The sequence below is a fragment of the Xenopus tropicalis genome, chromosome 3 (assembly GCF_000004195.4).
Source record: "Xenopus tropicalis strain Nigerian chromosome 3, UCB_Xtro_10.0, whole genome shotgun sequence".
Taxonomy (NCBI): Eukaryota; Metazoa; Chordata; class Amphibia; order Anura; family Pipidae; genus Xenopus; species Xenopus tropicalis.
In genome coordinates, this window is record NC_030679.2 from 115,366,764 (window position 1) to 115,391,342 (window position 24,579).

A 24,579-nucleotide genomic window follows, 5' to 3' on the forward strand; every position below is an offset into this window, starting at 1 on the left:
AGTGATCTCAGTCTGTATGACAATATGTGGCGCTTTTAGAAAACTGGTACACACAAGCATCATCCAAGCAACCTGTACAATCTGAAGCAAATCTGTCTGGAAGAATGGGCCAAAGTCACTTGTGAAGATTATGCAAAGCTGTTACATATTTACCCCAAAATAACTAAAGCTGGTGTCTCTACAAAACTATACTTGTATCCAACACTTCTAACATGCAGTATCAATGCTCTGAAATAAAAAGATCATAAAAACAGACTTTTAGTGTGGGATTTGTTATTCAGTAAAGTGAGAACAGCTCAAGGCTCTGATTATATTGCAAGGTGTTGTGTTGGGCAGGCCTGTGGTTTAGATAAGAAGCAGTTGATTTCTAGACTGGGGCTCAATAGGGCCTGGGCCCGCCTGGATTCTCTGGTGCTGTAGAAAGCCAGCCCAACTCTGTAATCAGACCCAGATTGGAGGCACTGCACCCTTGTCTGGCAGCAGGGAAGGCAAACAGGCCAGAAGGGGTTAAGTGCATGCAGCTTCCCAGACAGAAAATAATCAGGTGAATGTGGCTTTGGGTAGCAGGTCCCAGCACACACCCAGTCCCAGCAGAGCGGCAGGAAAGCTTTAGCATAATACAGCTGCTCCACTCCAGCCTTGCAGTCCAACACTAACATTCCTGTGTGATTGCTGAGAGAGGCTCCCCACACATTTTCCAGCGTGGTAGTCTGACTGAGCACAAAACACTAACATGGAGAAATCCCTCCTTTGCTGATGAACACACGGCAGCTTCAGTTCTTACAGTCGCCCTCAGGTCGACATCACGCCGTGATCTCACTCACATCCTTAAGGGAGACGGTTTCCTTTAAATAAACTCTTCTATCATTCGTATTCAGAGGCAATTTGCACATGGTCCTCAGTATTTGAAATTCATTTTAATTGTAGGAAATTTGGTTACCGGTTGCTAGGGACAAGGATGGTACAAACAGATTTCTTACACGGGAAGGCTGCAGTTTGCCCATCAGTATGAAACACAGACAGACCATGTACACATGGTGTACATTTGAGCAATTACATATCCAAGTCCAAAAAAAAAGATCAGAAAAAAAACATAGTGTTGTACTCAGGTAAATCACATTTATGAATTTTTCTGACACTTCAATATCAGAAATAAGCTTACGGTAGCCATACACAGGCAGATTTAAGCTGCTGGTTTGAGTGCTTTAGACTGATTCAGCAGCTTTTCTGCCCATGTAATGGGCCCCCTGACGGGCCTTCCCGATCAATATCTGGCCTAAAATCGGGCAGGTTTGATTTTTCTGTTGAATCAGGGACCGCATTGGCTCATTGATGGGTTCCTTGGTCCAACAGCCCATGTGCCCCTCATTGTAGTTCAATTGGGCCAAACAAACAAATGACCCTAATACAGCCCACATTAGGTGGGCATATCGGGGGAGAATCTGCTTGTTTGCTGACCTCGCCAAATGAGCAGATCTTAACATGTATGGCCACCTTTAGGCCTTGCTTGGTCTTTTATGACTTCTGGTTTATCAACCTGCCGAGGCTGGAATAACAAATAAAACAGCCACAGAGCTTTCATACCTGTATATGACAGTCCAGAATAAAGCATGCAGCCTTGTCAGTGTTGGACTGGGGTAGCTGAGGTCCAATGGGGACCATCACCACAAAGGCCAACAACCCCTAGATAGAGGATAGCTGGGTCTGTTTTATCAACTACAAGCAGATTCTGATCACTGAAGGCACAACACAATGTACCACAGGTGACCAATCTATTTCTAGCAATGTAGTAGAACTTGAGAGTATAGCAAAGAGAATACCAGCGCTTATAGGAAGAACATGCAGTAACTGTAAGGATGTCAAGGATGTTTAACTTTGAAGAAAGAAAGGAAATGCAATAGAAATCTTCAAATATACCAAAGAAATTCAGAAGCCAAGGGCTAGAATTAGAGGATAGGAGAGAAGGAAAGAACTAGAAGATACAATTTAATAGAAAAGAGAATAAAACATAACAGAAGAAAGCAGCATGTCTTCAAAGACAGGATGACAGACCCACAAAATACCCCCCTATTTTAAATACAGGACGATTTTTAGCCATTTATAGATTCTGCTTTGCTGAACAACCTGCTGATAACAACGAATTAATGTAATAAAAGCTGCAAACATTATACCAGATCTAGTAACCCATGGCAACCAATCAGCACATACCATTTACCTGTATGAAAAGAAACATATGACTGATGCAGGGCCATGAATTATTTACCTGGAATTCTGAATGCAGTTGGAAAGGAAACGAGGGAACATCTGTCGTCACATGGAAACCAAAACATGTCAGGATTCATTATGGATCCATTATAGATGTTGTCCATTGCAACCAATCTACAATTACATTTGAGTGGTCACCTACAAGTTATAAAACAAAAGCAAAGAGCAAAAGCAAGATTGGTTGCTATGGGCAACATCACAGGTGATGTTTTTCTCCAATGTTAATAAATATACCCCATTAAGTGCTGCCTACACACAGAGTGCAAGGCACAGGCATAGCTGCCAACTGCCCTGATTTCTGAAGACAGTCTAATTTTTTATTAAATGTATTATGCCTGGTATTATCCCAGTTTACCATTTACTGACTTCTTGATGGCTGTTCCTACTCTGTAGGTTCTGTCAGTCAGCTTGTATGTACATCACATAAGAATGTCAATAGCAATGCCTACTAAGCATCAAACCCAGAGCAGAGCTGTGGGCCCCGTGTCCATTGTCCCGTGAACAGCAGAGAAATGTATTTCTGGAAAGGGTAAGTCTGAACAACAGATACCCCCAATGCATTAATAGATATGGATCTATGGAATCACAGATATCTGGATCATAAGGACAAGCAAAGAAAACTTGTCATACTAAACCATACAGCCACAATACACACAGAATGGTGTTTTGATTTCATACATCTTACCCAGAATTCCCTGGAACCTATATCCCCGCAGTAAATGCAGCTGACGGCAGCTCAGAAACACTGTTCCAGCAGTGACAGTTTGATGAGTTCCATACCCTAACCTTAAAATGCCTGAATGTAGGAAACCCCCAGACCCCAGAGAGTTGAACTTCTATCAGCAGTGCTTTCAGGACTCACAAAGCCCAGCATTCACATACTGTACCAGCCCCGCAAGGAATCTGGCAGATTGAGTTTCAGTTTTTATTTCCCTTTCGAGTAGAAAACATGTCTTTGTAAAGTCAGCACGCTGCAAGGCAGAAATCTGGTCAGCTTACTGCTTAGAACCCCGACTCTTCCTTCTTTTGAAGAACTCGCGGTTTGATGGAGCTGAGAACAAAACGGGAATGCTACTCTCGGCATTCACACTCCGGTGGCTCATTTCATAATATGGTGCAAATTAGCTGTGCTGCACTAACCAATAGCAGCCAATTACTCATCTGCTTTGATCATTCTTTCTACACTGGGCTGATGGGTTGAGAAGGTTGAACTCCGCTGAGACAAGCCAGTTGTGAAAGGACTGGCATGGGAAAGTCTGCACAATGTGAGGAAAAAATCCATAATGGGGTAAAAGTAAGGCTATATCTAGTAACCCATACCAACCAATCAGATGTATACTTTTATACAGTTAATGTTAATTGGTTGCTGCTGCTTAGTAGAACTGGAGTATGCACATGGTATTACATACTCGTAGTACAGGGCCGTCACCTAAAGATCTGCTTATTTGGTGAGATTACCAAGGGAGCAAATCTTTAGTTGTGTGGCTAGCATGCCTGAGCACTCGCTGCACAAACTAGGCTATAATCAGATCATACTAGGTCTCACTCAAATTTTTTTCTAAACCTTTTTCTATATATACAGAAGAAGCTCGGCATTCATGTGTACAGGGTCATCATAGCCTGGGTGCAGGTTCAAATTGAAGCATAAATAATCTCGAGAAGGAATCCACACTACTCAGTACTTATTTATATACAGTGGTGTGAAAAACTATTTGCCCCCTTCCTGATTTCTTATTCTTTTGCATGTTTGTCACACAAAATGTTTCTGCTCATCAAAAACCGTTAACTATTAGTCAAAGATAACATAATTGAACACAAAATGCAGTTTTTAAATGAAGGTTTACGTTATTAAGGGAGAAAAACACTCCAAATCTACATGGCCCTGTGTGAAAAAGTGATTGCCCCCCTTGTTAAAAAATAACTTAACTGTGGTTTATCACACCTGAGTTCAATTTCTGTAGTCACCCCCAGGCATGATTACTGCCATACCTGTTTCAATCAAGAAATCACTTAAATAGGAGCTACCTGACACAGAGAAGTAGACCAAAAGCACCTCAAAAGCTAGACATCATGCCAAGATCCAAAGAAACTGAGGAACAAATGAGAACAAAAGTAATTGAGATCTATCAGTCTGGTAAAGGTTATAAAGCCATTTCTAAAGCTTTGGGGCTCCAGCAAACCTCAGTGAGAGCCATTATCCACAAATGGCAAAAACATGGAACAGTGGTGAACCTTCCCGACCAAAATTACCCCAAGAGCGCAGAGACAACTCATCCAAGAGGCCACAAAAGACCCCAGGACAACATCTAAAGAACTGCAGGCCTCACTTGCCTCAATTAAGGTCAGTGTTCACGACTCCACCATAAGAAAGAGACTGGGCAAAAACAGCCTGCATGGCAGATTTCCAAGGCGCAAACCACTTTTAAGCAAAAAGAACATTAAGGCTCGTCTCAATTTTGCTAAAAAACATCTCAATGATTGCCAAGACTTTTGGGAAAATACCTTGTGGACCAACGAGACAAAAGTTGAACTTTTTGGAAGGTGCGTGTCCCGTTACATCTGGCGTAAAAGTAACACAGCATTTCAGAAAAAGAACATCATACCAACAGTAAAATATGGTGGTGGTAGTGTGATGGTCTGGGGTTGTTTTGCTGCTTCAGGACCTGGAAGGCTTGCTGTGATAGATGGAACCATGAATTCTACTGTCTACCAAAAAATCAAGCTGAAGCGATCTTGGGTGCTGCAGCAGGACAATGACCCAAAACACACCAGCAAATCCACCTCTGAATGGCTGAAGAAAAACAAAATGAAGACTTTGGAGTGGCCTAGTCAAAGTCCTGAACTGAATCCTATTGAGATGTTGTGGCATGACCTTAAAAAGGCGGTTCATGCTAGAAAACCCTCAAATAAAGCTGAATTACAACAATTCTGCAAAGATGAGTGGGCCAAAATTCCTCCAGAGCGCTGTAAAAGACTCGTTGCAAGTTATCGCAAACGCTTGATTGCAGTTATTGCTGCTAAGGGTGGCCCAACCAGTTATTAGGTTCAGGGGGCAATTACTTTTTCACACAGGGCCATGTAGGTTTGGATTTTTTTTCTCCCTAAATAATAAAAACCCTCATTTAAAAACTGCATTTTGTGTTTACTTGTGTTATCTTTGACTAATAGTTAAATGTGTTTGATGATCAGAAACATTTTGTGTGACAAACATGCAAAAGAATAAGAAATCAGGAAGGGGGCAAATAGTTTTTCACACCACTGTATATTAGAGATGATCCAGGATTCTATCGGTATTCGGTCAAAAATTCAGCCTTTTTCAGCAGGATTTGACCGAATCCACGGTCCTGGCCGATCCGAATCCGAATCTTAAAAATCATGTGACTTTTTGTCACATAAACACGGAAGTTGAAAATGGATTCAGATTTCATTTGGTATTCGGCACAACCTTTACAGAGGATTTGGGGGTTTGGCCAAATCCAAAAAAGTGGATTTGGTGCATAATATATATGTGTATATATATATATATATATATATGTGTGTATGTATATATAGCTAATTTTCAGGTAGAGGTCCTCATATACAAGCCAATAAGCTGCAGATTTGATCCAGATAGGCCAAGTTGGTAGCTGGTATATAGCCACCTCGGGGCACAACAATTGCATCACCAGTCATACTTTTCTATGTCCATCCAGCTACTGATGAACTGCAACAATACACACCATTGGCAGTCAGCTGGAAATTATAGTTTAGCAATTGCTGGAGGGCAGCAGGCTGCTCATCTAGTGTGTTAACAAGAGAATCCCTGTGCTTCCACCTATTGATCATCACAATGCCAACACAATGTGCATTGCAAACACATCAGCCACAGGCCTGCCAAGGGTTAAACCAAATCCCTTTGCCACCAAAACTTTAACAGTAAATACCTTCTTATAACCATGGCAATAAAGCCTGTGAACTCCAAAGGGAGAATATTTATAGGTGCTCTATTGTATGGAGGCTGTGGCATTAAGCAAAAGATTTCCTTCAGCACACACAGGGCAAGATTGAACATATACATGCCCAGTAAGAACACAGATGGATTTCTTTCATTTCAAATAAATCAGCATGCAAAGAGCAAATGATGCTCCCAAAGATGTAAATCATCTTCTAAAGTTAATACATAAAAGGGGTTAAGGGAACGAAAAAGGCATAGCAATGGGGAAACCTTCCTTTAAACCTCTTGAACCAGTCTGTCCTATGCCTCATTGACTGTCAGGAGAGTAGTAAATAGTGCCATGGTCCTGCACGCACTGTCCTTGGGGATGGCAATGCCAGAATGTCAGTGTGGAGTTTGAATAGAGATGGGGCATGTAGAGAGCAACACTTGAATAGAGAATGTGGTCAGCAAGTGTGGGAATGCAGTGTGTGTCGGATCAGTACAGAGCTGCCAAGTCTCAAGCATGTCAGCACCTTCACACTGCTGATTCTGGGTACTTACAGGGACCACAGGCAGCAGGAGGGGAAAGGGCTTTGGGAAGAGCTAATGTCTGTACAGCTAAACCTTTACATTAAGAATGGTTGTGACAATGTTGTGGGGTAAAAATGTCACCACACAAGCTGCAGAACTAAAATACTGGGGTTGCCCCTTGAGAGTGCTACATGTATTGTAGCCAATAAGAATTTCTTTAGGCTTTCAGTGAAATGATCTGTGTAAATATATGGAACATTTACATGCATTACTTGTGTAATATCATTGTCTAATTGTAAATCTGTAAATGTCTGCAGTACCCAAGTACATTCATACAATGCCAGGCTATTGCCATAGAAAAGTGCATTTTAGTCCTGGGTCTGCACATTCATATTGTTACTGCACAGGTACAGCACAGTCTCTCTCTTGGTTCAGAAGTCATGACAAGCAGTAGGCCTACTCCACATTATGTAGCAAACAATACCTAGAAGTATGTCCTATGCTGGTAAAGGAGGCAAGCACTAGATAAAGCAAAGAAACACTCAGTTATTTAGAGCATTTGTATAAACCTCCAGCAAGTACAAAGCACTAGTTTCCTACTTACAGAAAAACAACACCACCGACAACAAAAGATCTCACCTGGATTGGCATGGATGAACATTGCATTTGCGAACCTGTGGCACAGGGCGAGACGTGTGAAGGCAGAGACTATCATTCACAATAACCATGGTTTTATTCACTATTTTCGTACAAGACACCACTGTTCGTCGTTCACCTGAAATTGACACGTGACAGCAATATTCATTTAAATCAATGCAACAAACAGACACTAGTGGATGATAAAGCAATCAGAGGAATTCTCTTCGCAAAGAGCACAGTTTGTATAGCTTGGTAACTAAAGACTTCACATATTTTGGTACCTGCCTAACACCGTCGCCATAGATAATTTGGAGATATCTGATATGCAAAAGGCGGGGTTTATATTTCTGGTAGGTGAGTGGCTTTGCAACATGTACAGGACAAGTGACACCTGTAAGGGTCATGATCTGAACATTTGTTAAAGGTTATGTAATACAAGGAGCAAACTTTGCAATAGTTCTTATCACCTATAACAGTTATCCCCAACCAGTGGCTCTTGAGTAACATGTTTCTCCCTTCCCCCTTTGATGTTGCTCCCAGCGGCCTCAAAGTAGGTGCCATTTTTAAATTTCTGGCTTGGAGATAAGTTTTGGAAGCAAAGAGATACAGTTTTAGGGCTCTGGCACACGGGGCGATTAGTCTTTTTCGGCGATTTGCGCGAAGTCGCGCCGCCGCGTCTGCCATCCCGCCGGTGGGATGGCAAGGGGAGGCAACTCGGGGAGATTAGTCGCCCGCGAACAGGGAGTTTTGCCGCGGGCGACTAATCTCCCCGTGTGCCAGAGCCCTTACTCCAAGCAGAGCCTCCTGTAGGCCAGCACTCCACATAGGGCTACCAAATAGCCAATCACAGCCCTTCTTTTGCAGGGAGCTTCTTTCATGCTTGTGTGGCTTACCAACACTGTTTACATTTGAGTGTTGTTTACAAGTTAAAAAGAATGGGGATCCCAAACAACCAACCAGCAGGTAGCAATTACTGGTCATCTGTTTAAAAACAAAGAACTTTGTGCCTTTTATAACATGAGGGATACAATGTTAACTATACAATTTCATAGTTTATATAGATAATCAAGGGCCTCATTTAACAATACCTCACACTAAAGGGTGCACACCCTTCATTAATACAGCACTGCCAAAAGCCAGCTATTTTTATCCAAAAAACACCAGTTCTTCAAGCTAAATTTTTTTCAGATCCTAAGAAAGTGGGTGTTCTAGTTAAAGTTACCTTTCACCTGAAGTCTAATTATGCATAGGGTATAGTTTGCCTTTAATAAGCAACTGTCATGCTGCAAATTCCAAGTGAAGTATTCATGTTTATGTTTAGTGGACCTGACTCATATGGGAGCTAGGTGGTACTCTGAGCCCAAATATTGTACGTTGAGATGTATAAGGAGCCCACCATATACAACACAGATTAGTCAAAATGGAAGTTAGTATGTAACTAATATACATTATATTATTTAGCTTTACTGTGGGGACTGACATTTTTAATTGTTTTTATTGCTGCCCTCCCCAAACAGAAATATACTCCCTCTCATAGTGGCATGATACATTCTTATTTGTTGGGTTTAAAACAAAACCTCCCATAAAAATAACTGAATATGTGCCACTTTACCTCCCCCACACTGTACACTGCATCCCTCCCAGCCACTGTGTGTCCACATATACATGGGATCCGGCTGCTTCTCTGGTTCAGGTTTCTGCTCTGAGGATTGGTTCACGGGAATGGTGTACTCATAATGGATTCCATAGTTCTGGTCATGAAATAACAGCACCTGATAAAGAAAGTTTGGCCCATAAATAATAACACAAGCCTGATTGTTAAATAGTATTGATTACATATAGCAATGCCCAACAGGTGGCCCCGGGCTACATGTAGCAGCCCCCATGCTAGTTGCATGGCACGCCATGAGCCCCAGTTGCCTGGGGGGGAATAGCAGCAATCTTGTATATATTATATGAAATAAAAGAACATACCACCTCAAGCCCCCAAGGGTGTTTTACTTCACCTTGTAATGCAGAGTAACTATTTATACACAAAAGATATGAAGCATTATACCTTTGCAGTTATTATTTAAGATATGCTATGCGGATATATACAGTTGTTAGTTTATACAGTTTTACCTAGAAATTAAGCTCATCATTGTCTCTGATCATCCCATCATTAAAAAAAATTCCTATTCATTAATGTTATTAAAGTCCAAGGGCACTCTTTGTGCCCTATAGTTGCACTAATAGTAACATAGGATGTTAGGCTGAAAAAATACACAACCTTTTATGCCTATTGATAACCTGCTTAACTGCTAGTTGATCCAGAGGAAGGCAAAAAAACCCCATCTGAAGCCTCTCTAATTTGCCTCAGAGGGGAAAAAATTCCTTCCTGACTCCAAGATGGCAATCGGACCAGTCCCTGGATCAACTTGTACAATGAGCTATCTTCCATATTTCCTCACTTGCTAAAAAGCCATCCAACCCCTTTTTGAAACTATCTAATGTATCAGACAGTACGAATTTCCCAGCTTCACAGTTCTCACTGTAAAATACCCTTTCCAAATATAAAGACAGAAACTCTTTTCTTTTTATCGTAATGGGTGCCCTTGTGACTACTGGTAAATAAATAATTAGAGAGATTATTTAAGATCCCCTTGCATATTTATACATAATTATTATTTCACCCCTTAAGCGCCTCTTCTCCAGCCTGGCCAGTCTTTCTTCATAATTTTGTATACCCTTAACCAGCTTAGTAGGCCTGCTCTGTACACTCTCTAACTCAATAATGTCCCGTTTGAGCTCTGGAGACCAAAACTGCATCACATATTCTAAATGGCGCTTTACCAGCGTTCTGCAAAGTGGAAGAATAACACCCTCCGCCTGTGAAACTTTGCACCTTTTAATACAGCTCAAAACCTTGTTTGCCCTTGCAGCTGCTGCCTGGCATTGCTTGCTACAGCCAAGTTTATTATCTACAAGGACTCCAAGGTCCTTCACCATTATGGATTTGCCCAGTGCAGTTAAGTATATTATTTTTACATATTTTTACATACCAGATTGCCAGTTAGTCAATATCCTGCTGCAAGGATGCCACATCCTGGATGGAATTAATTGGGCTGCACAGTTTTGTGCCATCTGCAAACACTGATACATTACTTACCATACCTTCCTTTAAAGGACAAGGAAAGGCTAAGTCACTTGGGGGTGCCAAAATGTTAGGCACCCCCAAGTGACTTAAATCGCTTACCTTGTACCCCGGGCTGGTGCCCCTGTTAGGAGAAAACAGCGAGCGCTTCCTCTTTCATGCTACGTTCTGCTGGCAAATTCCCGGGACCGGCGCATGCGCAGTAGAGCGAAAAGCTGACTTTATAGTTTAAGTTTGGCTTTTCACTCTACTGCGCATGCGCGCCCACGTGAAGCAGGAAGGAGGAAGCGCTGCAGCTACCCCGGGCTGGTGCTGTTCTTTCCGTACAGGGGCACCAGCCCGGGGTACAAGGTAGGCGATTTAAGTCACTTGGGGGTGCCTAACATTTTGGCACCCCCAAGTGACTTAGCCTTTCCTATTCCTTTAAGTCATTAATGAACACGTTAAGTAAAAGTGGACCCAGTACAAAACCCTTAGGGACCCCACTAAGAACCTTACTCTAAGTAGAGAATGTACCATTATCAACCACCTTCTTTACCTGATCCTGTAACCTGTTTCAAATTCACGTACAAACGACTTCACTAGGACCAACAGAGCTTAGTGCCAGTGTGGGACACTGTATCAATAGCTGAAAGCCGGGAAAAGGCACCAACCAAAGGCGATTGTCACTTGGAGTCGTATATGATCCCTAATGTGTATTTGCTCTTCACCAGTTATATCAGCTGATACATTTAATAATAATGTTATGGGAGACCATTTACTGAATACATACATGCATTTCAGTGCAATGTTCCCAAAGAATATATTTAATGTAAATGTCACATGGAAATCTCAGCAGATGCTCCCCACAATTAAAACAACTGTGTGACAAGGTTACCATGAGGTGCAAGGGGGTCTTTGTAGGTCCCTTTGCAGAGATCTTCTCCCACAGGCCTCTGCGCACATAACGGATAGTGGTGCCAGCGATCTGAAACTCCCCTGGAAGCTCAATTTTCCAGTCACTGTTGATAGATTTCTTGATAGAATCTTTTAGAGCTGAAAGAGTTAAAGCCAAAATGCACATCAGTGTCGAGTGAATGCATTGCACCTGACAAAGCATGAGCGCCACACCCCAATTGTTTCCTGTCTAGGGGCTGCAGGACATATTTTCCATGGCCTACCATGACAATAAAGCACTGTCTTGCTCTCACAACTCCAGGTTCCTCTGTGCGTACTCCCATTTCCCTCTAATCCCTGCTCTCTCCCTTGTGCTCCAGAGCACACGCTTTCAGATTCCCACATTCTCTTTTCTCATTTTGCAGATTTTCCACTCATTCTCTGCCAAATTCTCTTCTTTTTCAGCTACCTTTAGCCCATGTGCTTGTGCACGGCATCCAAGGGCTGAAATGTCTACAAGCATCAGATTACACTCTTATATCCCTCACTTGTTCCTTAGCAAACATTATGTTTTCTTTGGCCCGAGCAGGCACACATGGCAGTGGGTTTTGCATTATTTGTGCTTGCATGTATTGCTAGTGCTGTTGTGGGATGGAATCTTGCGACTGGTTCCCTTATTGCCCTGCCACCAAACCCCAGCAAATAGCCCTGACAGTATGATCTTGGATCTGCACTCAGACTGGATTTTAGCTTCACATCCAACACCTCCAAGCTGCTTCCTGTCCCTCAGACCATATACACTGCGAATGAAAACACAAAGCACGACTGCTGTCCAAGGTGATGTTGGCGTGTAGAGAGAAGCAGCCATTCAGCGCAAGAGGGAGGGACACACTGGACGGCTCCCATAAGCAATAAGAATGGCTTGCAAAGCTCTGTATAAGGGGGGCTGATAGAATAAAGGGAACATTTAGTTAAGTGGCGTGTTGGGCTTTTTGCACTGAAGCACAGAATAGGATGTGAGTTAGCAGAGTTCCAGCATTCCTGCAAATACACTGGCTGTGTAGAACAGTGGAAAATATTGGTGTATTAGTCAAGCACCAGTATCAAGTATAACAAATAGGTTATTTACCCCAAATCTCACACTAACTGACCTACAAGTTGGGGGTTTCAGGTGTAGCTAGGACAGTAAGTTGCCATTCTCCTTAATCCCCCCAAATGATCTTCAGGTCACCGTGCTACTGCCTCCAGGGGGCAAGACCCACAGTTTGGGAACCTCTGAGGTAAAATATGAAGACCACCAACATCTAATCTGTTCATTAACATCTTTATACTGTTCATAGGCTTTCTATTGCCATTCACTTATCACATCTACTGGCAAAATCATCAGGAACCCTGGGCCTGTACTCTTATACCTTCCAGCAAACAATATGTATGCTCTGACTATTGTTATACCCATCTAGGTCAGCTATTCCATTTATGAACTAAACATTAAGAAAATACATTCTAGATTAGTGCACACTCAAGGATATGTTTACATCCTGTTATTTAATTGTATTTATTTTATTATTAAGGGGGAACTCCATCCAAACACAACTTAATCTTTTTGAAAAGAAAACATAATTTGGTTTGGAACAGTTCCATAAGCCTGGCCCCCTGTTCTCCTGCTGATCTGGCTGACTGCTTTGAGACTCAAATAAAATGTAACATTAGTGAACTGTTCTCAGCCTGCCTTCAGCCTGCATCCTCCCAATCCCACAATTCCCTGCACACAAGATGTCAAAAAGAAAAGGAACATCACAGTGCAATGCATTGTGGGTTATGTAGTTCCTGCATGCTGTCTGTAAGTTGTGGAGAAGTTGTTACAATTTGTATCATCAATGTTTTAGTCCCTCCTCCCCTGCCAGGATTTCAAATAATGCAGTAAGAGAAGAACTGTTTTGCAGCTGCATTATATATATATATATATATTTGTATATAAAAATGGTATATATTAATACTTTTTAAGGGAACAGATTAAAGTGAGAGGTATATTAGTTTCTGTGTTGTGTGGGGCTCTTTAACAAATTTTGGTTCAGAAGCCGGAGTTCCCCTTTAAAAGAGTAGCAACTGTACTGTCAACAGTGTATGGCTGCTGATAGCACTCAAAACCAACAAGAATAGTATAACAAGTGCAGTATTTAAGTTGGTATTCTACTAGGCACTTCACAAGGCCACAAGCCACAGGAAGGAAAAGAGAGGGAGGGAAGCCAAGTAAAAATAGGATAAATGCTGCCGAAGAAACAGACACTGCTGCTCCAAACCGTTTCCTTATGAAATGACATGAAATCCATGTGTCTTTAACTGCGCATATGGGACAGATTGTAGCCTGGCTCTAGCATGTCTCTTGGGCCTAAATCAGCCCTTAATGTACAGTGACAGGTGGATGTTGTGCAAGTGACTGCTTAAAGAACCTGGGACAATATGGAGCGTGCCACATTTAACATGGCACTTCCAAGTTGTTTGGCACCTGTTACAGATGGGTAAGTCCTGAGCATTGTAGTTAAAATAGAGCAGGAGTATTTCAGGTTGTATAACCCTGATCTACATAATCTTTTCCCTCCTCAGACTGCAAGTCTGGGGCCATCCCTTTCCAAACTCCGGCACTGCATAGTAGTAATGCCCAAATATAAAGCTGTGCAGCAGAGCAGAGGGAAAAGTTATCCCACTAAAGGCAGCTGGAGATTTGCCTTTGATAAACCAGATGCCGTCTTTTTTCCCCCCACCCATTCTGCAGCCAGATGATTTAGGGAAATCAAGGTGCTTTTGCATGAATAGATGTGCCGAATTCTTGAGCAAATACTGTGTGTGAATTACTAGCACATAGTTGCCTGCAGTCCAGTTTTTTAAGGAATTCTCCTTGGGGGAACAATCCCTGGCAATGTCCAGTCTCTCAGGTTTCTTCCCAACTCAGAGCACTGTGGGAGGACAGCCATGATGACAACTCGGTGGGAGAGGAACTGGAAAGGAAATGGTTCTTTGACACCTTCTCTTTTTCATTTCAATGCGCTTCTCTTCTTTTTCAGGACTTCAGCTTAGCACATCCACCCCACAAACAGTTTCATATCTAATGTCCCCTGTAAGGTATTAACCCTCTCTTGCCCTTTTCATGGTACCAGCACTACTGAGGACACAAGCTCTGCCCAGGTAAAGCAAAGATGTAGTCTACACCTCATATAAAGGGTTTAAAGGGAAGGATGAATATAATTCTAGGAATAAAAATGGACAGATTATTTATAAGGTTGTGAATAGTCTTTTTGTTCAGAGTCTAATCTTGGTTCCCAAGCCTACCAACCATCATCTGCCTCTGGCTAACCTGCCTCCAACCAACATGAATCTAGCTAACCTGCCTCTGGCTAACCTGCCTCCAACTAATGGGCCTCTACCTAACTTTCCTCTAGCTAACCTGCCTCTAGCTAAACTCAGGCCCTGATTTGTGGAGAGGCCACAAAGGCCCGGGCCTAGGGTGGCAGAAATTTAGGGGCGGCATGCCGCCCTGCCGCAACAAAATTTTTTAATTTTGCCCCCATACGGAGCAACGGGGACCTTTCCCCACTGCTCCGTATGGGAGTTGAACTGTTTGCGCATGCGCACTCGCTGCTGCGCAGGAGGGGGGCGGGTTCTTTGCGCGTTCGTGCATACGCACTCAGGGAAGTAGGGGGGGGCGGCCTAGGGGCGCATGGAACACAAATCCTGCGCTGGCTAACCTGCCTCCAACTAACTTGCCTCTAGCTAACTTGCATCTGGCTAACTTGCCTCAAGCTAACTTGCCTCTAGCTAACTTGCCTCTGGCTAACTTGCCTCTGGCTAACTTGCCTCCAACTAACATGCCTCTAGGTAACCTGCCTCTAGGTAACCTACCTCTAGCTAACCTGCCTCTAGCTAACCTGCCTCTAGCTAACTTGCCTCTAGCTAACTTGCCTCTAGCTAACTTGCCTCTAGCTAACTTGCCTCTAGCTAACTTGCCTCTAGCTAACTTGCCTCTGGCTAACTTGCCTCTGGCTAACTTGCCTCTGGCTAACTTGCCTCTAGCTAACTTGCATCTGGCTAAGTTGCCTCTAGCTAACTTGCATCTGGCTAACTTGCCTCTAGCTAACTTGCCTCTAACTAACTTGCCTCTAGCTAACTTGCATCTGGCTAACTTGCCTCTAGCTAACTTGCATCTGGCTAAGTTGCCTCTAGCTAACTTGCATCTGGCTAACTTGCCTCTAGCTAACTTGCCTCTAACTAACTTGCCTCTAGCTAACTTGCCTCTAGCTAACTTGCCTCTAACTAACTTGCCTCTAGCTAACTTGCATCTGGCTAACTTGCCTCTAGCTAACTTGCCTCTAGCTAACTTGCCTCCAACTAACATGCCTCTAGGTAACCTGCCTCTAGGTAACCTGCCTCTAGCTAACCTGCCTCTAGCTAACTTGCCTCTAGCTAACTTGCCTCTAGCTAACCTGCCTCTAGCTAACTTGCCTCTAGCTAACTTGCCTCTAGCTAACTTGCCTCTAGCTAACTTGCCTCTAGCTTACTTGCATCTGGCTAACTTGCCTCAAGCTAACTTGCCTCTAGCTAACTTGCCTCTAGCTAACTTGCCTCTAGCTAACTTGCATCTGGCTAACTTGCATCTGGCTAACTTGCCTCAAGCTAACTTGCCTCTAGCTAACTTGCCTCAAGCTAACTTGCCTCTAGCTAACTTGCCTCAAGCTAACTTGCCTCTAGCTAACTTGCCTCTAGCTAACTTGCCTCTAGCTAACTTGCATCTGGCTAAGTTGCCTCTAGCTAACTTGCATCTGGCTAACTTGCCTCTAGCTAACTTGCCTCTGGCTAACTTGCCTCTAACTAACTTGCCTCTAGCTAACTTGCATCTGGCTAACTTGCCTCTAGCTAACTTGCATCTGGCTAACTTGCCTCTAGCTAACTTGCATCTGGCTAACTTGCCTCTAGCTAACTTGCATCTGGCTAACTTGCCTCTAGCTAACTTGCATCTGGCTAACTTGCCTCTAGCTAACTTGCATCTGGCTAACTTGCCTCTAGCTAAGTTGCCTCTGGCTAACTTGCCTCTAGCTAACCTGCCTCTGGATAACTTGCCTCTAGCTAACTTGCTGAACAACTCCCCTCCTTATAGGTTTATATAAAAATCCAAAATCTGCCTCTGGCTAACTTGCCTCTAGCTAGCTGGTTAAAGCTAGAAAGGGCATCTATGCTCTAAAATGAATGGGGGAAAATATTAGTTGAAGAGGTGCACCTTCATTAATAGCCCATGGCAATACCCCTGGTAATTATTTATTAATTAATTATATTTTAGCAGATTGTATTTAACAGATTCTTGTGTAGTATATCAGTACTTAACACATCCAAGTTTCTCAAAATTACATACATCCTATCACTTCCTGTACATCTGTGGTTCCTTAACTATGGCCCTTTCCCCCCAAACCCCTAGGGGCCAGGTACAACATCTGAGGGGCCCACCCTAAAGACCAGATGGGGTGAACATTGTCCCAGATATTGGAACTACTATTAAATGCTAATACTGCAATATTTTCATGTATTTGTAACCTATTAGGAAACAAGTGGGGGACATAACTAAATGTTGGGCCTTAAAAGGGGGCCTGAACCAAGAGAGTATGGAAACCACTGCTCTAGATAAACTACTGAAGCTCGGAGCAGGTTGCCTTTAGACTTCACAGCATGACCAAAGATACTGACAGGAGAATGCAGATAAGTGAGAACTCGCTGCTGTCTTCACTAACAGCTATACTACTGCATATGCAAGTTCATTTATCCTTAAGCAAGAAAAATACAGTTTTAAATTAGAATAGAGCCAATTTTAATATGTTCATACTTTTCATCTGAATGATAACCTTAATCAGTGATATTATCCCTTAGTTTATATGGGGAAAGAATAGGTTCATTGCTCCTGGGATTACCTTTCCCAGTACCTATGATTTTTACCCAGAAAGCTGTGTGCTGGCTTGTCCTCCACCACCCGAATCCTCCTGGCTCCTGCAGGGATCACAGCAGCTTCAATATAACCTGTAAGATAAAGTGAATACATAACAGTTTTTAGGAAAAATAACGTATTGCCTGGGCTGGAGATACCACTTCAATTTGGTCAAAGAGTGGTTCAACACTTTCTTTACCTTCACCTTTATTGGCCATGATGGATCCTTACAAACAGCAAATCCCAAGACAAGTTAACCTTTCCAACATGCAGATCAAATACAGCTATCAGACAGACAGGTGATGGACATCCACAAAAAGTTATCACAGTTAGACAAGAAAGACAACAACATGATGCTAGCCTGAGAAAAACCCAAGATCAGCAAGTCTTCATGCCTAAGGTCTGCCGGCTGCAGCCTGAACAAATACATGATGTCAATAAGACTTACCAGGCAAGTGTGAGCTGCTACACTGTAAATAGCACATTCTGTTGGGTTTGGCAGAGCCGTGCTTATGTTGCACCCATGCCAGACCCCCTGACACCTCATTTGTCATCTTGAGAGAGAGAGAGAGAGAGATGACCTTGCAGGACACTTGTCACAAGGAAAAATGGGCTGTTTAATATGGAAGTGTCAGGGTGAGGGGGTTCAGCTACAAGCCAGATCTTGGTTACTGCTCATGGTTACATCATGTAATGGGACACAAAGCGTACACACTCACCAGCTCTGCTATACACTGAGACTAGCATGCAATCACGGGCCAAGGAAACCCTCTTACATGGGCTTGGCTAACTAATAGAACACAACACCAGTGGGATGATTTATCAAAGTGTTACCATCTTAACGCATTCTATTAACAAACCTAATCTAAGGCTTTTTGCTATTTTTTCTTCCAAATTTCTTTTGCATGTAGTTTGAACGGATCGACTGCTGCACTTTGAGAAATCATCCTCTATAACACAAGAGACATGGGTTTCTGGTAGTGAATGAGTTAACCCCTTCAATGCAGGAGGCAAGGTATTTTTATTAGGGCACTGGGTTCAAATACAATTTCAGACACAGTGCCCTGTGTTTGCATATAATACTAGGAACAGCAGTCAAAAAACTGCAAGAGGCATATCTCAGGGCTTGGTTGGAGGTAAGAAACCCCCACGTTTATCCACTGGGTCTTTGTTGAGACCCCATACAAACAATGATTTTATACACACATGATTGTACTCTTGTGAATATAAATAATATATTCAACAATCACTTCCCAAACATGTCCAAATGTAACTCGTTGGTTGTGGGCTGTATATTAGAAACACATTTCCTTCACTGGTCTCAATGGCTTACATTTCTCCATTGTTTTATTATCCGATTTCATGCCTCTATTGGACATGTATCAGAAAACAAAGGCCTTGGCTCTTTGTCAGAGGAGAAAGTTAAAGGGACACTGTACACTGCTTTTCTATTGCCCCCTGAAGTTGTCTTTTGGAAATAATAAGTTACTGTACAGTTATTCTCCACTTATTTTGCTTCTCCGGCTTCTATGAAGGTGCACAATTGCAATTTCATTTTTTTCTAAGTACAATTTATGACACATTATGTCATGCCTTCCAGCCACAGCTTTCTTATCACCTCCCATAGTGCTCCTATTGTGTTATACTCCTTCTACAGGAAGCAAGCAGGGACAATGGCCTGGAAAGCTATGGATGTGTTCTGACGTCATAAAAAATGTGTTGTCAGACAGACAGGGATGTGAGCAGAACATTCCAGGCCCAGAGGCAACTACATTTTATAATAGCCTGCACAAAGCCACACCATAAAACTTTGACAAACTAGGTATTCCTCTGTACTAGAAGAATAATTTAGCAGGAAAGATTAAATGTATAGTAGCCCTTTCAACACAAGCAGAATTCTTCTCCCACTGACAAGAACCATCCTTGTGTTTTTTCCAGCAGAAAACAGATAGGGAATCTCATAGCCAAATCTGCAGTGAAGGGGTTAATATTTGGGAAGACAAAATAAAGACTTTTCATACATGACTGTGTATTCAAAAACAATACTTTTCCCAGAGAACAGCAACCAAACACCAGGGTGACAGGCTAGCCATAGAAAGGGAGGGTCACACAGGGCTCACACTGGGCTTACATGTGAAACACTTGGCGACTGCCTTTGCCTTTGTCATGACACATGTGGAAACCTTCTTACAATGACTACTGGTAACTGGGAACACAAACAGATCATGAGGCATCTCTGAAACTAACCAAAATCACACACAACAGTGGCGTAACTTCACTTTACTATAGGCCCCCTGCAAATAATATGGGCCCCCCCTCAATGCCATGTTGCTGCCAACCCTTCTGTCATGTGACCATTAGTGAAGAGATCATATGGAATGGGTGAGGCTGGAAAGAAGGAGTTGGTGGACACTGGACTTGTGCCCCCTGTTGATAGGTAGTTACAAGATGAACACATATTACCTATAAAATGACCTTCTTAAGAACCCCATACAGCCACCAATGGTAAGGGACACAGGGGGTCATTATTGTATTTAAAGGACATAAAATATGTTCAGTGCTTTAAAAGTTATTTGTAAATGTAATAGCTATTGAACACAGCATTTGCTGAACTCCTTGTTGTTTCTTTTTAAACAATGTTGCAAAGGTCGGTCTCCTCCAGCAGGTCTGTCAGTCTGCTGCCTTGTGTTACATTGTTTCAGAGTCAGAGCATAGAAAAGGACAGACACACACTGCTTTTAGTATCAATACAATATACAAATAACTCAAAAACCATTACACATTTGTAATGAATGTATATTGCAAAGTTTCTTAGAATTTAGTTTTCTTTTATTAGGCAAAAAATTATATTTTGGGTTGACTTGTTCTTTAATCTGTGCCAATGTTAGGACACATAAAATGCAGTTGTTGAAGGCTGCTGATGTGTGCTGGGACTTCTATTTTTCAATAACTGTAAAGTCACATGTTGGCCCTTTCTGATTTAGATTTTTTGTAAGTGTAGGGTAGAAAAAGGTCTCCTTACCTATCCTGTAAAATCCAAGTACTGTGGACCCCCAAAAAAACATATATTTATCTTTATATCACAGGTAAGACCTATACCAAGTCATGTTCTGTAAAGACACCTGTTTGAACCTCTGCCTTGAGTTTTCTTTGTATTAAACCATGTCCTTTACTTTGCATGTTTTGAGTCTGTTGGTAACCAAGCTGGGCAAAAAAAAGTCGTAACATGCACTTAAAGGGAGAGTCTGATTAGTTTAACCTGCCAAAATGTACCAATAAAGAAGCTGCCTGTCTAACATTTGTCTAAAGCCTTTCCTAGAAAAGAAAAGTGTTTATGTTCTCCCTGGTAATGGTAAGACATAATAAATAGAACATACAGGAAATCCTGAAATCTGGAGCAAATTCCTTAGGAAAATTTCCCTTGATACTCTTTTCCTAACATCTCCTGTATGTGAAATAGTCTTAACAAAATGACCCTATGTCTTCACAGGAATTCCCAGAAATCTCCAGAGTGCTTCCTGCACCACCAAGGAGCTGCCTGATTGGCTGTGCTGCTGTGTATGGAATAGCTCCTACCCAAGTCTTGTGCTCTTGAATCAATAACAAGTACAGACCTCCCTCTGTTCTCCACAGACACACTCTGATGTTCCATGTAAGGTGTGTAGCACAATAACAATCGTTTCTAATCAAAACATACAGGAACAAATACTGAGAACATCACAGTCAATGCCGATGTCCATACTACACTTATTCATGCTTATTTCTGAAAAATACATTTACCACTTGAAAATAAAGTTAATTTCATTGTAACAGTGTGGAACAGGGCATGCATGCTCCTGGTTTCAAAAGTGTGGCACAGATAGCAAAAAGTTAATGTTAAGATTGTGATAGGCCGAGTAGGTTGTACTACTCAGGTGGAGCACTAAACTTTCCCACTTGGTTGTCTTCAGAGTAGACTGTTTCTGTCACCAGTGGGTGCAGGCAGGGATGCCACGGTGCTGTTATTTTTAAGGGAAAATGCCAATCTGTGCACACTATCTGAGACATGTTTAGATATTAATACTACTTTGTACATTACCCTTAGAGTAATGGCATACATAATAACCACCCCAAAATGTAGTGCTAAAATTGACTTGCACTCTAATCACCAAAAAACAGAGCTACTTACTCACCCATTCCCTTAGTGTGATTAAAGTCGCCTTTCACAACCTTGCAGGTTTTGCCATCCCCATTGCATATGCCACATCGATCTTCTTTAGCAGAAGAGCCGATGATCCCATCGCAGCCAATTTTCTAAAAGAAGGTAAGCATGAAATATGGTTACAAACTCCCCATTTAAAGGCTGATGTTGACTGTAGGCATTTTAAAAAGATAGATTATGTATGAAGAAAGAATGCCATTTTACACGATTTAACTGCAGAGGACAAATCTCAAGAGAAATAAGCAATAGTGCTTGATGGGATAATACACTGAAGATATGGATAATGCACAGAGGGGCACATCAGCTCTATCCAAAATCAATGATTTATCAGTGTGGGGCAGCTGGACAATTTTACCAATTGCTCTGACCCTAAGGGGCACATTTACTAATCCCCGAATCCGAATCCCGAATGGGAAAAAACGGATTGGAAACGAAAATTTTGAGATTTTTTCTTCGCCGTCACAATTGTTTCGTATTTGTCGCGACTTTTTCGGCGCCGTCACGACTTTATCGTATTATGCGCAATTATTTCGTTGCCGTTGCAATTTTTTCGTATTGCGCTATAGTAAACGGCGGAAAAACCAATCCGAATGTTTCGCGTCGGCGACGAAAAAGTCACAAAAAATATACGATAAAGCCGTAACGGCGACGAAAAAGTCACACAAAATACGAAACAATCGCGATCATTAAGAAAAAAACGAATTCGGACGCTTTCGGACGTTCGTGGATTAGTAAATGTGCCCCTAAATAAATGACATATACTAGTTGGTTGATGAGAACGGGGAAAAAGCTGAAATTTTGAACTCTTATTTTTCATCTGTCTATACATCTGAGGAGCCAGATAATGAAGGCTTTCCTTTTAATATACCCAGTGCTAGTAATTTAGCTACTGGCGCATGGGTCACTCAGGAGGAAATTCAAAAGAGACTTGAACATGTAAAGGTAAACAAAGGTCCAGGACCGGATGGGATTCATCCCAGGGTATTAAATGAGCTGAGCGCTGTGATTGCCAAGCCTTTTCACATAATTTTTCAGGATTCGTTGAGGTCTGGCATGGTGCCAAGAGACTGGCGGATTGCTAATGTGGTGCCGTTATTTAAAAAGGGATCCCGTTCTCAGCCTGAAAACTATAGGCCTGTTAGTCTGACATCAGTAGTAGGAAAGCTTCTGGAAGGGGTAATAAGGGATAGGATAGTTGAATACATTGCAGTTCACAATACTATTAGTTTGTGCCAGCATGGTTTTATGCGTAACAGATCTTGCCAGACTAATTTAGTTGCCTTTTATGAGGAGGTGAGCAGGAACCTTGATGCTGGAATGGCAGTTGATGTCATCTACTTAGATTTTGCTAAAGCGTTTGATACAGTACCGCACAGAAGGTTAATGATCAAATTGAGGAATATTGGCCTAGAACATAATATTTGTAATTGGATAGAGAACTGGCTGAAGGATAGAGTACAAAGAGTGGTGGTAAATGGAACATTTTCTAATTGGGCCTGTGTGGTTAGTGGAGTACCGCAGGGGTCAGTCCTTGGTCCTTTGCTTTTTAACTTGTTTATTAATGACCTGGAGGTGGGCATAGAGAGTACTGTTTCTATTTTTGCTGATGACACTAAATTGTGCAAAACTATAAGTTCCATGCAGGATGCTGCCGCTTTGCAGAGCGATTTGACAAAATTGGAAAACTGGGCAGCAAACTGGAAAATGAGGTTCAATGTTGACAAGTGCAAAGTTATGCACTTTGGTAGGAATAATATAAACGCAAACTATCTACTGAATGGTAGTGTGTTGGGGGCATCCTTAATGGAGAAGGATCTAGGGGTTTTTGTAGATCACAAGTTGTCTAATTCCAGGCAGTGTCATTCTGTGGCTACTAAAGCAAATAAAGTGCTGTCTTGTATAAAAAAGGGCATTGACTCAAGGGATGAGAACATATTTTTGCCGCTTTATAGGTCCCTGGTAAGGCCTCACCTTGAGTATGCAGTGCAGTTTTGGGCTCCAGTCCTTAAGAAGGATATTAATGAGCTGGAGAGAGTGCAGAGACGTGCAACTAAACTGGTAAAGGGGATGGAAGATTTAAGCTATGAGGTTAGACTGTCGAGGTTGGGGTTGTTTTCTCTGGAAAAGAGGCGCTTGCGAGGGGACATGATTACTCTGTACAAGTACATTAGAGGGGATTATAGGCAGTTGGGGGATGTTCTTTTTTCCCATAAAAACAATCAGCGCACCAGAGGTCACCCCTATAGATTAGAGGAACAGAGCTTCCATTTGAAGCAGCGTAGGTGGTTTTTCACGGTGAGGGCAGTGAGGCTGTGGAATGCCCTTCCTAGTGATGTGGTAATGGCAGACTCTGTTAATGCCTTTAAGAGGGGCCTGGATGAGTTTTTGAACAAGCAGAATATCCAAGGCTATTGTGATACTAATATCTACAGTTAGTATTACTGGTTGTATATATATAGTTTATGTATGTGAGTGTATAGATTGGTTAGTATAGGTTGTGTGCTGGGTTTACTCGGATGGGTTGAACTTGATGGACAATGGTCTTTTTTCAACCCTATGTAACTATGTAACTATGTAACTATGTAGTGAGCCATACAACGAGGGGCCACCTGGCTGCACGAATGTATTCCTGACTCTCTCTCAGCACTCTCCCACTAACCTTCACAGCTCACACAATGCACTGCATTTTTAAGAAAACAGAGGATAAATCTATAGAAGGCACTGTCTGTCTGATAAACTTTGGGACAGCATGTTAGCAGATAATACAGAATTAACTACAGCTCCTTCAAACGTCTGCCATTTTCTTACTTGCAGACACTGGTATAAAGAGAAATACTTTGGCAACAATACAGGAAAAGGTATCTTAGGGGAAATTAAAGGATGGGTTTCTCTACTGAAGCCAACGAGTAATAACTGGTTCAAGATAATTTTGTACCATGTAAAGATTGGCAAAGAAATGATGGAATACTTCATATACACACTTAATAAGAGGACTGAAGATAGGGCAGAAACTTGGGCAAGAGAGGCAGTAGGCTGTAGGCTGAATAAGATGT

General features: G+C 42.1%; 1 protein-coding gene across 3 annotated transcripts in view; it reads right to left on the reverse strand.

The window, feature by feature from the left end:
- The window catches only part of adamts17 (ADAM metallopeptidase with thrombospondin type 1 motif 17), a 141,744-nt gene that overhangs the window by 25,460 nt on the left and 91,705 nt on the right, over positions 1 to 24,579 (reverse strand). For 2 of the 3 annotated variants that reach the window (XM_004912664.4, XM_031899240.1), the window contains exons 15-20: positions 21,498 to 21,618; positions 19,457 to 19,531; positions 17,337 to 17,417; positions 11,362 to 11,519; positions 8,964 to 9,123; positions 7,352 to 7,487 (exon numbers count right to left, since the gene is read on the reverse strand). In XM_004912664.4, coding sequence (XP_004912721.1) covers positions 7,352 to 7,487; positions 8,964 to 9,123; positions 11,362 to 11,519; positions 17,337 to 17,417; positions 19,457 to 19,531; positions 21,498 to 21,618 — 731 coding nt within the window. The remainder of the gene's footprint in view (positions 1 to 7,351; positions 7,488 to 8,963; positions 9,124 to 11,361; positions 11,520 to 17,336; positions 17,418 to 19,456; positions 19,532 to 21,497; positions 21,619 to 24,579) is intronic. The other variant, XM_002939268.5, reaches the window with a different exon arrangement.